The sequence below is a fragment of the Sceloporus undulatus genome, chromosome 2 (assembly GCF_019175285.1).
Source record: "Sceloporus undulatus isolate JIND9_A2432 ecotype Alabama chromosome 2, SceUnd_v1.1, whole genome shotgun sequence".
Classification (NCBI taxonomy): Eukaryota; Metazoa; Chordata; class Lepidosauria; order Squamata; family Phrynosomatidae; genus Sceloporus; species Sceloporus undulatus.
In genome coordinates, this window is record NC_056523.1 from 6,598,043 (window position 1) to 6,613,340 (window position 15,298).

Sequence of the window (15,298 nt, forward strand, 5' to 3'; positions counted from 1 at the left end):
TCAAAAATACCACACAGGGGAGAAACCCTTTAAATGCCTGGAATGTGGAATGAAATTCAGTCAAAAGCATCACTTTTTTTCTCATCAAGCAGTTCACATGACTGAGAGCCCCTTTAAATGCTTGCAATGTGGAAAGAGGTTCGGGCACAAATCATCCTTAACTCGTCATCAGTTAACTCACACAGAGGAGAAATCATTTAAGTGCTTGCAATGTGGAAAGAGGTACGGTACGAAATCAGGCTTCTCACGTCATCAATTAACTCACACAAGGGAGAAACCGTTTCAGTGCTTGCAGTGTGGAATGCACTTCAGTCAGAAGTCAGGCTTTACACGTCATCAATTAACTCACACAGGAGAGAAGCAATTTCAGTGCTTGGAGTGTGGAAAAATGTTCAGTGGGAAGAGCAACCTTGTTCATCATCTATTAACTCACACAGGGGAGAAGCAATTTAAGTACTTAGAATGCAGAAAGAGTTTCAGTCAGAAGGCCCACTTCACTTCTCATCAACCAGTTCACACAGGAGAGAAACCATTTAAATGCCAGGAATGTGGAAAGAGTTTCACTCGGAAGAATAACCTGGCTCATCATCAATTAGATCACAAAGGGGAAAAGCTACTTAAATCCTAGGAGTATGGAAAGAGTTTTATTCAGAAGGGACAAATTGCTATTTATCCATTCACTCATGCAGGGGAGAGACCATTACATTTCAAGAATGTGAAAAGAATTTCAGTACCTTGCTTTGGGACATTTCAGCCAGAAAATGAAGCTCACTTTTCAATCATGAAAAGATGCCGGCAGGAACCCTGAACTCATTAAGGGAATTTCTGAGTGAAACGTAGTAAGAGATTACTACGATAACTAGAAAACAAGCAAAAATAAAATAGAAAACCAGTGGCCAGGAACAAAACTCAAAACGGTAACAAAGCATTAGCCCTAAGGAAGTCTCAGTCTCAGTGAAAACTCATCTTCATTGTGAATGTATGTGCCTTCAAGTCACTTTTTGACTTATAACAACCCCATGAATTTCCTAGGCATTTATTAGGAAGGAATATGTAAAGGTGTTTGGTTGTTCCTTCCTTTGAAATATAACCTACAATACCTGATATTTGTTAGCAGCATCCCATCCAAGTATCAACTACAGCTGACCCTGCTTAGATTCCAAGATCAGTTTGGATCTGGGGCTTGTTCTTAAACCCCCCTTTATTAATGCAGAAATTATATAGAAAAGTAAGCAGATTATGATTATGGACCTAAGGAGAAACAGCTTTGCCAGTAGCAGGAGTTAGTGTTTAACCTGATGGTTATATAATAAATCCTTACGGCTTTTATTTTCTACAACTGTGTCTGACTGTTTTCATTCAAGAGAGCTGTTCATCCCCCTTTACTACACTGAACCCACTGAGCAGCACAGCTACTTAGTTTTGATGCCAGAAAACCAGATCCAAGGAGGGTTCTTGAGACTAATAAGGCAAAGGGACATATCTAGGGGTAGCCGTGTTGGCCATATATAGCAATGCACAATAACTTCCAAAATAAAAAAAAACAGTGATACATTTTGTGGCAAAGGTGTTGAAATCTGGTAAAAGAATGATAAGATGATGTTAGTCATGGGCCTGCCTCTTGTTAAACTGCTGCTGTTCTTATTCTGCATCCAAACTGCAGAAATAATCCAGTTTGACACCACTTTAATTGCCATGGCTCAATGCTATGGAATTATGACAATTGTAGTTGTGGCATCAGAGCTCGCTGACAGAGAAGGCTAACAAAACTACAGATTTCAGAATCCCTTAGCTCTGAGCCTTGGCAGTTAAAGTGGTGTCAAACTGGATTATTTCAGCAGTGTGGATGCAGCCTCTGTTTTGCCCTTCACACATGCTCCAAAGTCAGGGGTTCTGGAGGGAGCTGCCATTGTCTTTCCACACATTCAGCCATGGAAGAGTCACCCAGAGCAAACTCCTCCTTTTCCAGCTCCAGCTTTTTAGTCTTATTTCTTGCAGAGAGGCTGATGCTGCAGCTTCACATGGAAACTTGTATTCCTCCATCCCTCCTTGACCACCTTCAAGGCTGATGCTGCTAAAAGGCCTCCAGCTGGACAGAGGAGGAGGAGGGGGACCATTTTCAATGGTGTGGTTGTGTCAGTGGCTTTGTTCTCTTAGGGCTACTGAAAACTGAATAAAAGTTTTAAAATTAAACAAACAAGGATGAGAGATTCTGGGTCCCCAGAGGAAGATGGAGCTCTTTGGCTTCCCAAGGGTTAAAAAGAAGGAAATGCATTCCTAGAGAGGAAAAAGACAATTGAAGAGGAGGAGGAGCAGGAGGAAGGATTGCCAAATCCGTTTCTCTCCTGGGTCCTGGGTGCGAAATTCCTCCCAGAGAAGGTCTGGAGGTGGAGCAGCTTTGGGAGACCAGGAGGGAAGGGAAGGGAAGGGAAGGGGAGCTTCCTGGAGAGAAGGAGCCTGGCTGCTCCTTAGGCACCTCCTGAGTCTCTTCAACTGGTAAATCTGCTTGTCCTTCAGATAATTCTTCATCTCTTTCTTTCTTTCTTTCTTTCTTTCTTTCTTCCTCCTTCCTCTCCCTTCTCCTTTGAATTTTTTATATTGTTCAGCTGATGAGTGAAAGCAAAGTGCCCAAAGCCAGTGTCCCTTGGGTTCAAACCTCTCTCTCTCTCTCTCTGAGTGAGAAGGAAGCAGGAGTCTTGGGTTAAAGAGCTCTTCTGTGCTGGGATCTGGTATCGAATTTTGATGGAGATAATTTTATCCATGAAAAGGATCGTCAAAGGAACACAACCTAAATTTTTAGTAGTATGTGGGACCCTCGATATGTGTGAACTTTGAGTTGGATGCAGGACTTTTGCATGGATAACCAGATCCATGGAAGTTAAGTCACAGAAAAAAGGCAGAGGCATCTAGGGAAGTAGCAGTTTTCCCAAAGCGCTTAGAAGCAGTGGACAATGGTGTGGTATATGGGCCAGACCTGGCATGAAACCCAGTCGATAAGAACCCACACGCAGTTAACCTTATAACAATAAAATCGATAGAAATCAATGGGGTTTGATGAGACCGAAAGGGGCCATCAAGTCCAAAACCCTTCATGCAGGAAATCACAATCAAAAAGCATGCCCAACAATAGTCAAAGGAAATTAGTAGCAACCCGAGAACACTAAAAGAAAGAGATTGGCAGCATGAACCGTATGGCCTTGACCCAACTCATCTAGGGCATGAGAGACCTTGTTACAATAGGTTTCGTTCCAAAGCCGGCACAGTGATGGCAGAATCAGCAGGCATTCGTATTTAAAATGTAACTATCGTAGCCAAGGTAAGAGGTAATGTGTGATCTTTGGAGCAGATCTTCTTCAGGGCTCTGCAGGATGTCTGAATGGGATTTGGAAGCAACCCTGAGCAGAAAACCTGATTAGATTGTAAAATGACTATAGAGGAAAAGGAGGGGGGTCTCCTCCCGCAGGAGGAGGCGGGTTTGTTTGTTTTTGAAGAAATTTTTCTTACGCCCCTGTATAGTGGAACCATCTCATGGAAGAACTGTAATTTTTTAGTTTCTTTCTCCTTTAATAAATCTCTCCTATGAAAGAAGGGAAGGCAGGGGAGCTAGCCTCTCCTGAGATAGCTGACTAGGTTCCACGTGTTTTATGACAAGGAACATAACCTGATGAAAGTAAAGTGGAGCTGGTTGTCACCTTAATCCAAGATAGCTATCACCTCATAAATAGTTTGTTTTTACCAAAGATCGCTCAATGCATGTAGCACTAGGGTCTGCTGGAGGGTGACAGAGGGCCTTTTTCCTTTCTTAGTACCCTGTTTATTGCATTTAAATTGAATGAATTGTTAAAGCGTATCTTCAATGAGAGTGGCTATGCTGAAAACAAAAGAGGTAGAAGCATGTGCTCATTATGTCTAGGGCTGTTTCCATCAAAGGCAAAAAGGCTCTGGCCCTATGGAGACAAGATGGAGGACCGATGGGAAGGAAGAAAATAGAATCATGTTGGATCTTATGAATAGCCCCTTCCCTTGTTGAATTAGTTTCCAGGCATCTTCTCTGGCCTGGAAAAAGGAGAGGGGAATGAGCAGAAAACAGCAAAATCAAACGTCATGGGTTAACAGTAATAAATGAACCCAGAAAAAGTTAACCAGTACTCGTGTAAAGCTGAGCCCCCAGACCTGGTTGCTGGGCTCGCCCCTCCTTTATTTGGCCCATGCAGGGGAGCTTCCTGGGCATAGCTTCTTCCAGGCCTGAGGAAACTCGCCTGGGTTAGCAGATGAACCAGAAGGCATGGTAATCGATGGGTGATAGCTGATAGGGCCTGTAGTGGGTAGCCCTGATATCCAGGGACTTTGTTTATTTAGTGTTGAAACAGCCCCAACTTCAAGCTGGGGTTTACAAGCTGAGCCCTTGTTATCTAGGCAGGATTTATAGTACCTGGCTGCATGAGAGAAGCTAGCTTGGTCCTCAACTACGGTCCTTCCACGTAGGATTGTAAGTTGGAAGGGTAGAGGGCTGCTGTGGGACATGGACCCCATTTACCTGAGTATGTACTGTATTCTGAGAAGGATAAGTCTCTGATGGAAAGGAGAGCAAGACGCTCAAGCTGCTCTCGTCAAGATTGCGCACAGTTTGGGGGCAGCCAAACACAATGGGTGGGGGGTGAAGGAACTCTCAACCTGAATAGCCAAGTGGTTAACGCTCTTTGGGTGTTTTTGTATTTTTGTTGGGAGGGAACACAGGAGGAGTTGTATCCATGTGCTCTCTTAGTATCCTTTGGTTGGAATAAACCCTAAGGGTAGGCCAGTTCCACCCATTTCTGCCATGCGGAACTCTCATCAAAGCATAACCGATAGATGGCCCTCCAGCCTCTGATTTAAAGTGGGTGCAAGGCCATGCTCGCTCTGGGGGACATAGCCACGTTCCTGCTTTTTTGGGGTGCGTTGAGCAGCCAAAAAAGAACCAGTTAGAGTTGGAAGCTTCAACTCCTGCTGGCAAGTCCAGCTTCTTTACAGCATCGGCGGGACAAAAAAAAGGAAGAAAAGGAATGAAGTGGCAGTAGTGAAGAAGCTGGCGAGCACACAACTCATCCAAATGGGTCTGCCCGCTGAAGCCAGCTCCCTCCGTTGAGCTGGCAGACCTGAGCATAGGGAAGCCTGAGTAAGATGACCCTTAGACAGTGCTCTTGGGGTCCGCTGCCATAGCCACCACCAAGGAAGGGGGGAAGGCGGAGAGAGGAGAATGAAGGGAAGGCCATAAAAACGCCAAACACTTTCGGAGAAAGGAAAAAACCTTGTGAACTTGGGGTCAAGAGACGCAGCAATGCAGGAGCATAGGCAGGAACAAGACTGAGGCCCCAGGGGGGGCTAGCTCCGCCTATATATGGGGCTGGTCTTTTGGTTATTGTCCCTGCCACAGGAGCAAATAGGAGGAGCTAAACCCATAATACGTAGGTTAGACCCTGTCTCTGGGAAACTTAGACCCAAGGAAGCCACCAATCTCCAAATTCGCCTCCATGACTTCCGGATGCAAGGCCTGTGTTTGGATCCATAAAGCACCAGCTCCTCCTCACTGTAAAATACACAGCCACGTCTCAAAGCTCACCGAATAAAGAAGATCGCCATCAAACCCAACATATGAACGAATTGGGAAAGAAATGAAGAAGCTGAATTCGATTTAACTTAGTTAATGGCACTCAGTCACTTTAGTGACACTTTGACTGGGAAAAAGGAAAAGGGAGTGGGTGTTCTGCCTGCCCAGAAAGACAAGCAAAGAACCGGGAACCCAGGCCGGAATTCCGGATCATTGGCCTCCAGGGAATATGATCCCTACCTGAAGCCAGGGTCACAGAGAGCTGGTCTCCGACTGTGGAAAAAATAAGATAGGAGCTGGATTATGTGGCATGGTGGTTTTCGTGTGCCTGAGGAAACAAAAGGCAACGTTCCGCTGCGTCTGACTGAATTATTTTTCTACGCACCCAAACAAGGACAATTAGGCAGATAGTTGTTTAGGAGATTCAGACATCAAGAGGTTGACCAAGGAACAAGACATTATAACCGTGTATGTATTATCCTTTGTTTTTAGTATAGTGTCATCATTACAAAGGGCATTTTTAAACTAAAAGAACAGGAAAACAATTGGGGAAAAAAAATTATGGAAACATAAATTATAGAAAGACTTCAGAATATATGAAAGGAGACTGACTCCAAAGCGAGCCTTCTCAGGGAAGCCCTCAGAAGTGCAAAAAATATCACTAAAGGTTTCCTGCTTTTTCTGGGCATGAATGTTCAACTGGAGTGAAGAGTTTCTGTACTCTAGAGGTTATAAGAAATCAAGTGAAATATTTTTCCACCAGAAACAAGTAAAAGAGCGGAAGGACTGCAAGCCGTCAACCTTCAGAAACAGCACTTTAGGAGGAGCTGCCTTATAGCTTATGCCAAGAGTACACAAATAAATAATAATAATGAGAGTAATAATAATAAAATAATAATAATATGAAAATATGATTATATCCACGGCCGCGTCCAAGCGTAAAGGAGAATGGATGGGGTAACAGCAAAGTGGAATACAAGATATCAACAATAAAAACAACAAGCCCTACAAGAACCCGACCCAACCCTGCCCTCCGCAACTAATAACATTAACAGTAAAAAGTTTTAAAAAGACATAACAATACACAAAGTTTAAAAAACAAAGGCACAAATAGAAAAATAAATAAAGTAGGGGATTCAAGTGGTTCGGGAACATGATCCAATCGGGGAAGGCCTATCCGAAGAGAAAGGTGTTTGTCACTTTTTGAAAGCCTCAATGAGGATAATTGGAAAGCTCTTCTGGAAGGTCATTCCATGTTTTTGGAAGGGGTGTCAGAGAAGGACCTCCAGGATCACTGCAGTCTGGTCTTTCTAGAGTGTAGAGATTTTCCCTGAGATCGGATGTGCAGAGGATTGTATGGAGGAGGCGTTCTTCAGTAGACGGAACCCAGCCGGTAGGCTTGATAAATAGGTGATACCAACACAGTGGTAACTTTGGCCCGGAAGCTAATAGGCGGCCAATTTAGTGAGTTTAAATAGGTGGTAATCATGGTCGAACGTGGGGATTTTCCAGCAACCAGTTGGCTGAGGTTTTTGTATCAATTGGAGAGCGTTCCAGACGGTGGCAGCAAAGGTTGCCCCAGGTAGAGCGAATGCAGAAATCAAGGAAGAGGTTATAGAGCATGTACGACGGTCGAGGTCCCGCTTCGCAAGGTAGGGGCGCAACTGGTGAGCAGCCGAAAGCGTGATACAGCACCAAAGGACGTAGCCAGGAGGGGGAGGATGTAGGAAGGGGGAGGTCCAGAATAAGTGCCACCATTAATAATGGGGCTTGGGCGCAGCAGCACACACCAATTCATGTTTGCTAATGGAAGGGGGGGTTCCGGACACCCAAAACCCCCCCCGGGACATCCAACAGGCCGTCCTGGCTGTCGCATCAATCGTAGAAGTCAGCTGAAGCGAGCAAAATTCCAGGGATCAACCCACCCGAACTGCGAATAGTCTTTTCAGGGAAGGGGTGCCCCATCGAGAACTGGTGAAGTTAGCTCCATAAACCGGAGGGGGGTTCCTATAGAGTACTACCTCCGTTTTATTGATTAGCTTAGCGATTTTCCCTCATCCAATCCTTGTCCTGACGTAATTAAAGGAGTCATTCGGTGGGAGATGCCCTCCGTGTCACTGAAAAAGTCCGAGACCATAGGAAATAAAATGTTGGATGTCATCAGCGTACGACAACACCGCAACCCATTTCTCCGGATGATCTTCACCCAGCGGCTTCATGTAAATGTTAAACAGCCATGGAGACAGAATGGCAGCCTGAGGAAAGGCAATAATGTAGCTCTCTCGTAGAGGAGCAGCTGTCCACAGCATCACACCATCTGGAATCGGCCCGAGGTAGGAAACGGGTCACTGCAAGGCAGAGCAGGCAATTCCAACTCCTCAGGCGTTCCAGAAGAGGATACCATGGTCTATGGTAAATCGAAGGCTGCTGAGATGTCAGACACCAACGGGACCACACAAGGCCCCTGTCAATGCACAGACGGAGATCATCGACCAAGCGACAGGGGGCAGTTTTCCACTCCGTAGCCATACCTGAAGCCAGTTTGAAATGGGTCGAGAGTACAATCGATGTCATCAGATGCGTAAGCTGGGTTTGCAAACCGCCCTGTCGATCACCTTACCCAAAAAGGATAGAAGGAGATACAGGCGAGATTGTTTTTGTCCAGGGGATCAAGGGAAGGTTCTTTTAGAATGGGTTTCACCACGGCTAAGTGTCAAGCTCAATGTGAAAGCAACCTTCCTTAGGTAGGCTTGATTATGGATTGTAGCGAAACTTCAAAGTTACCTCACCTCCTGGATGGCAGCCAATTGTGGTTTCTGTCCATGTGTGTTTCCGTCTATGTATAAACAGCAAAACGACCTTTTCTAGCATAATGTCTACAATTTTTTGCTCTTTCAAAGTGCTGGTTTGAAAAGGATCTCTTTAAACAGTTGAAGCAAAACATTTATTGGACAAGGATCCCTTCCCCATATAGGCTCAGGAAATAAATATACAGTCCACCCATTTTCAGGACATTCAGACGGGAGGAGACAATCTGGTACGCACCCACTGTTCTTTACCCATTATGGCCGTGCTTCTTTCATCTGGCTGTACCATCCACTTGGACTGCATTGTTTTCCCAGAGTCTGAGAGAAGCCTTCTCTGCCACAGGAGTCAACCAGCCTCTTCTACAATGAGCTCTTGGGAGGAAAAAACAAGAATGTCACAAAGGAAAGATCAGAAAATATAATAAGAAAGGTGGGTTGATCTTCCCTCCAAATGATTTCCAAAAAAAACTGAGACTAGTTGAGTGGGGCTTAATAGTTCTTGAAATTCTAAGGAAAACTCTCTCACCTGTGCTTTTCTCTTCCTTCTTCTCGTCCTTGGCTCAGGAGGAACCTTCGCCAGGGCACCGCCTGGGAATAGTCTCTGCCCACATTCCCTGACCCAGGCTTGCCATCTCTGGGGAAGGCGCCAGGAACTGCTCAGTATCACCGTCAGCAGTCCAGGACTGGGGCTTTGGTGTGTCTTCTTGGCTGGCAGCATGATGGCAAAGAGCATGAGTTGGCTGCAACCTCTCGGGGGGTCAGCTTCCTTGTAGCAGAACGTGCTTAAAATGCTCATGTTACCTCTGAAGGGACATATCTTCTGTCAGGTCTTCTGTGTAGTTTCTGCTCCTATTCTCCACTGCTTTCATCTAAAAGACTGGAGACTTTCCTAACTCAGGCAAATGTTTGTTTTTCCATCTTGACGGTGCCACAGACACGTTCAAAACAAAGAGGCTCTTTTTCCTGTTGCCTGATCCTCATCAAGGCAAAGACTGGGGACCCCATTTCCTAGAAAGGAAAAATGTTTCATGAATGAGGCATGGTGGAAGGATCTCCTTAGGTGGAGATGCTTAATGCTCAGTTTCACTCTAAATATTTGCTCTCCTCTCCCTGTATAACAGACCAACACCAGGAAGTGAAAGAAAAGCTAGAGGAGATGTCTTTCTCCTTCGGGTCCACGACTAAGACCTTACCCTATCCAGCATTCATCTAATAGCTGTGTTGCAATCAATTCATTTCCCAATCTCTCTAACTTTCCTTTGCTGTGCCCTGTCAGGCTTCCCTTTAAAGCTTTAATCAGAAAAAAACAGACTTACCTGTTGAAGAGATCACGAGCAGACACAGATATGACGCGGACAGGGGGCTTTTTCTCATTCAGTTCAGAAGAGGAGGAGGAGGAGTTTGAGCCAGGCCCAAGTCTTGCAAACCAGATATTAAATGGTGGGCTAAGCTTGCAACGATGAGGTGTTTGTAATTGGTTGTTGACCCGGTGAACCCAAAAAAAAGGGGCTCAGCAATGGTCCTTTTAACCGTTATTCATCCTGAGGGAGAAGTGACACTTCGGTCTTGGACACAGACAGGGCAATTTTTTTTCTTCTAGGCTGTAATCAACAGGAGTTATTGTCTAATCGTGGTGGTTCCCCAAACTGTTCCCTTTAAGAGGTTTTTGTGGAGGATAGTAGAGTTAGGTAGCTCAGTCCGTCAGTGGCGGTCAGTCAGGTTTGGGAGAGAGGGAGAAGGAGAGGCGTCTTGGCAGCCATTAGGGACCGTGTGCTTGGACACGTGTTTTCTTTAACTCAACAACTCTGCTCAAAGTGGCATCAGGTTAGAATCAGATATTGAAAAAGAATCTTCCCTTTAAGTGTAAGATAGCCGCAAGTACTTTCCTTAAAGAAGTATTCCCAGTAGATTGAACTGTCATATTCATTACTAAAGATTTGCAGTATGGACAACGAGGGATTCTGCTTGCAGTCACTGCAACCTTGTAGGATGTTTCTCTTCTTGCTACAGAAGTTGAGAACTTCACATGCACCAGTGCAAGTTGGTAGCACTCTTGGAGGAGAAAGTGCGCAAGCTGGAGTCCCGAGTAGTAGCTACACTTCAGCATATTAGGGAACAAGAGGATTTCTGGTACCATAGAACTAACCATCTTGGATGAGTACCTCGCAGAGGAATGTAGGATGGAGACATCACTTGCCATACAGTGAGGCAACCAGCGTGGAGGAATGTCACAAAGAGAAATAGCCAAGAAGACGAATTGTTCGGGGAGCTTGCAGCTAGAGAACGATTCGAAGCTCTTTCCCTTATCAAGGAGGTGAAGAAGAGCATCAGGACAGACTTCAGGGACAGAGCAGGGGAGCCTGGAGAGTCCCACCCGAGGGAACAGTCGCTGCTAAGCCTCGGAGGAGGCGTGTGGTCGTGTGGGGGGACTCCTTGCTCAGGGGTAACAGAAGCATGATTTGTAGGCCTGACAAGATGTCTCGAGAGGTGTGTTGTCTTTCCAGGTGCAAAGATCCGTGATGTGTGACAGAGAGGCTGACAAGACTGCTCAAGCCTATGACCAATACCCCTTCCTTTTGGTCCATGTGGGGAACTAATGTACTGCAAGACACAGCATTCAGAACATCAAAAGGGATTACGAGGCGCTTGGTTAGAAGCTGAAAGGAATGGATGTACAGGTTGTCATCTCGTCTCTCTTCTGCCAGTTGAAGGGCATGGTCCAGGAAGGGAGAGGAAAAATAGCAGATGTGAACAACTGGCTTTGCACATGGTGCCGCCGAGAAGGATTTGGATTCTTCGATCATGGCTGCGTTCCCATGAGGGGACTTCTTGCACAGACGGGTTGCATCTTACGCCGTTGGAAAGAAATGTTTTTGCCAACAGTCTAAGAACTTGATCAGGATGGGCTTTAAACTGAGTTCCGAGGGGAAGGGAGACAATATAAGGAAGGCGAAAGGGATGGTGGCGAAAATGTCAAACTGACATAGAGGAAAAAACAAGGCAAACAGTGCCAGGACCCAACAGTGGGAGGTCAAAAAAACTTGCACAGGCAGGAAAGTAAAAGGGAACCCTGGTCTGCGATGTATCTACAACTAAGCACAGGAGCATGGGAAATAAGCAAGTATGAACTCGAACTCCTAGTACAACAAAGCAACATATGCTATAATAGGTATCACTGAACCTGGTGGGATGGTCTCCATGATTAGAATGCTGAAATAGAGGGGTATAACCTTTTAAAGAGAAATAGGCCAAACAGGAACAGGAGGAGGAAAAGCCACATATGTCGAGATATTTACATAGTGAAGAGATTCTGGACATCAATCATGGAAGCCAGGTGGAAAGCATCTGGCTAAGAATCAAAGGGGAGGGAAACAACAAGGATGTTTACGGTGGGAGTCTACTACAGACCCCCAAGTCCGACCGAGGAATTGGATGATATCTTTCTGAACTAGCTGACCACACAGTCAGAAAGGGAGATGTAGTAGTGATGGGCGACTTCAACTTCCTGATATTTGTTGGAAGTCAAAATCAGCAAAACCTCCTCAAGGTCTAGCACAATTCTCCCACTTGCTGGAAGACAATTTCTTGTCCAAAAGGTGGAAGAGGCCCAAGGGGGTCAGCTATTTTAGATCTGATCCTAACCAACAGGATGACTTGGTTAATGGGTGTGCAAGGGTGGGATCATTAGGTGGAAGTGACCATGTTCTCCTGGTAGTTTGTAATACAGTGGAAGGAGAAGCCAGGGCATAGTCCAGACATGCATCCTAGCTTTAGGACGTAGCGATTTCAGTAAACTTAGAGAATGTATGGGGTGATTCCATGGTCAGAAATACTAAAAGATACAGGAGTTCAGGACGGGATGGGACTTTCTCAAAGAGAGATCTGAAGACACAATTCAAACAGTTCCAGCGTGAGAAAAGACAAATGGGAGTGTCTCAAGAAACCAGGAGGATAATGAACTAAGGAACTCAACCGAGTTAAGTTTGAAACGGAGATGTATAAGAAATGAAAAAGGGGGATAACAAAAAAGGAAATTCAAAGAAATCGCCGGCATGTTTGTAGGGGTTAAGCCAGAAAGCTAAACGCCAGAATGCGAATGCAACTCCAGGCTTGCTCAGAGAGGTTTTAAGAACACTTAAAAGGGCTTTTTTGGATCTGTCCGCGAAAGAAAGACGGAAGAAGAAGTAACAGTAGGTCCTGCGGGAGAAGATGGCAAAATGCTAACAGAAGACAGAGAAAGACAGATTACTCACACGTTCTTTGCCTCCAGTCTTCTCAGAAAAAGACAAATGGTGCTCCAACCTGAGGATATGGAGCAGAGGCAGCATAAGAGGAATTCAGCTCAGAATAAGTAAAGAGATAGTAGAGGACTACCTTGTTAATCTAAATGGATTAAGTCTCCGGGACCAGTATGACTCCCCCAAGGGTATTAAAAGAACTGGCCAATGTATATCGGAGCCATTGGCACTAATCCTTGAAAACTCCTGGAAAACCGAGAGAATCCCCGCAGACTGGCAGGAGGGCCAAACGTTGTCCCCATCTTCAAACACAGGGAAAAAAGGGATCCCCAACAATTATCTCAGTTAGTCTGACATCAGTCTCTAGAAAGATTCTGGAGCAGATCATTAAACAGAGCGTCTGTGAACATCTGAGCAAATGCCCAACTCACAACAAGTCCAACATGGGTTTCAGAGACAACGTCATGCCAGACAAATTAATCTCATTCTTTGATAAATACCAACTTGTAGCTGAGGGAATGCTGTGGATATAGTATATCTTGATCTCACTAGGCTTGACAAGGTTTCCCATGACATTCTTGCAAACAGCTTGTAAATGTGGGCTAGACAAAGGAAACTGTTACATGGATCGTAATTGGTTACCAGCTAACCCAAAGGTGGCTCAACATGGCTCCTTTTCATCCTGGAGAGAGTGACCCGTGGGGTCCAAAAGTGCTCTGTCCTGGGCCCAGTGTGTTTCCCCATCTTCTCAATGGCCTGGATGACAGAAATTGGGAGCATACTTATCAAATTTGCAGATGACCCAACTTAGGGGGAAATAGCTAATACCCCAGAGGCAGGATCCAGATCAAAATGACCTGAATAGACTAGAAAGCTGGGCCAAAGCTAACAAAATGAAATCAACACAGCGAAATGTAAGGTATTGCACTTAGGGCGGAAAAATAAAAGCACCTGATATAGTGATTGGTGACAGCTGGCTAAATGAACTACGTGTGTGAAAGGATCTAGGAATCCAGTTAGACCACAGTTGAACATGGTGAACAGTGTGATGCGGCAGCTAAAACTGGCCCAATGCTATTTTAGGCTGCATCATAGAAGTATAATGTCTAGATCAAGAGAAATTAATAGTGCCACTGTATTTGCTTTGGTCAGGCCCCACCTAGAATATTGTGCAGTTCTGGGCGCCACAATTCAGAAAGGACATTGAGAAACTGGAGCGTGTCCAAAGGGGGCGACTAAAAATGGTTAAAAGATCCGGAAACCTTGCCCTATGAGGAATGACTCAGGGAGCCTGGGGGTGTTTAGCCTGGAGAAAGAAGTTTTTAAGAGGTGAGGTTGAATGATATGATAGCACTGTTTAAATATTTGAAAGGATGTCATATTGAGGAGGGAGCAAGCTTGTTTTCTGCTGCTCCAGACGAACAGGACCTGGAACAATGGATGCAAGCTACAGGAAAAGAGATTCCACCTACAACATTAGGAAGAACGTCCTGAACAGTAAGGGCTGTTCGACGTGGGAATGCACCCCTCGGAGGGTGATAGAATCTCCTTCCTTTGAGGTCTTTAAACAGAGGCTGGATGGCCATCTGTCGGGATGCTTTGATTTGGATTTCCTGCATGGCAGGGGGTTGGACTGGATGGCCCTAGTGGTCTCTTCCCAATTCTACGATTTTATGATTCTATGATTCTAAGCCTCAACTCTTTTGGCCAGTAGTCTGGGTTTCTGGAGCTGAAGTCCAAAACCTCTTAAAGGGCAGTTTGGGGATCACCGGTTTAGATCAACGGAAGTATCGTGACACTGTGTTTTGCTTTGGTCAAGCTTCACCTGGATACTGTGTCCAGTTCTGGGCATTACAATTCAAAGGTTGTGGGGAAACGGGCATGTCCGGAGGCGCGCAACCGAAATGGTGAAGGATCCGGAAACATGCCTTTGAGGAGAGCTCTCAGGGAGCTGGGTATGTTCAGCGCTGAGGAAAAAGAAGGTTTTAAGAGGTGATATAATAGCTGTGTTTAAACTTTTGAAAGGACTAAGAGCTGTTGACAATGGAACAGACACCCTTGGAAGGTGGAGGAGACTCTTTTTTGGAGGACTTTATAAGAGGCTGGATGGCCATGTGTTGAGGGTGCTTTTTGTGTCCTGCATGGCAGGGTTTGGACTGGAAGGCCCTTGCAGTCTCCTCTAATGTATGCTTCCATATTTCTAGTCCCACGGAAAGGCAGTGAGTGGCTCAGGCCTCTCTCCCAAACCTTCCCTCTGATGGACCATAAGGTCTACTATCGTCAAGGATGGCAGCCTCATGCTGTGTCCAAGGGAAAGAAGGGTTCCCCCATAGAGCTGGAAAGGGCCCCATAGGGCCCCCAAGTCCCTGCTTCCTCTCCTGAGGGACTCTTCCTCCTCCTGTGGAAAAGGAGGAGGGCGGGATGGCACCCTTCAGGCCTTCTTGCTCAGTCTCTTCACAGAGACTTTCAAGGGGAGGCAGGGCAATGTCCCCCATTTTCTATTTATTCCTAAACTGTTCTTGACCTTTCAAACTCTGTGGCTGTGTAAGAAAAAACAATGTCCCTTTTTAGTTTGTAACGTGCCTTCCCTTTGAATGGGCCGGAGGTAAACAATAACACATTTAAAGCAATTCTCAATCAAACATTTGTCAATTCACCATCCCTTC

At 45.4% G+C, this 15,298-nt stretch overlaps 1 protein-coding gene across 1 annotated transcript in view; it reads left to right on the forward strand.

The window, feature by feature from the left end:
- The window catches only part of LOC121923420 (gastrula zinc finger protein XlCGF7.1-like), a 12,155-nt gene extending 2,548 nt beyond the window's left edge, over nt 1-9,607 (forward strand). The window contains exon 4 of the mRNA XM_042453831.1: nt 9,516-9,607. Within this exon, the coding sequence (XP_042309765.1) occupies nt 9,516-9,607 (92 nt within the window). The remainder of the gene's footprint in view (nt 1-9,515) is intronic.
- The last annotated feature ends 5,691 nt before the right edge of the window (nt 9,608-15,298 follow it).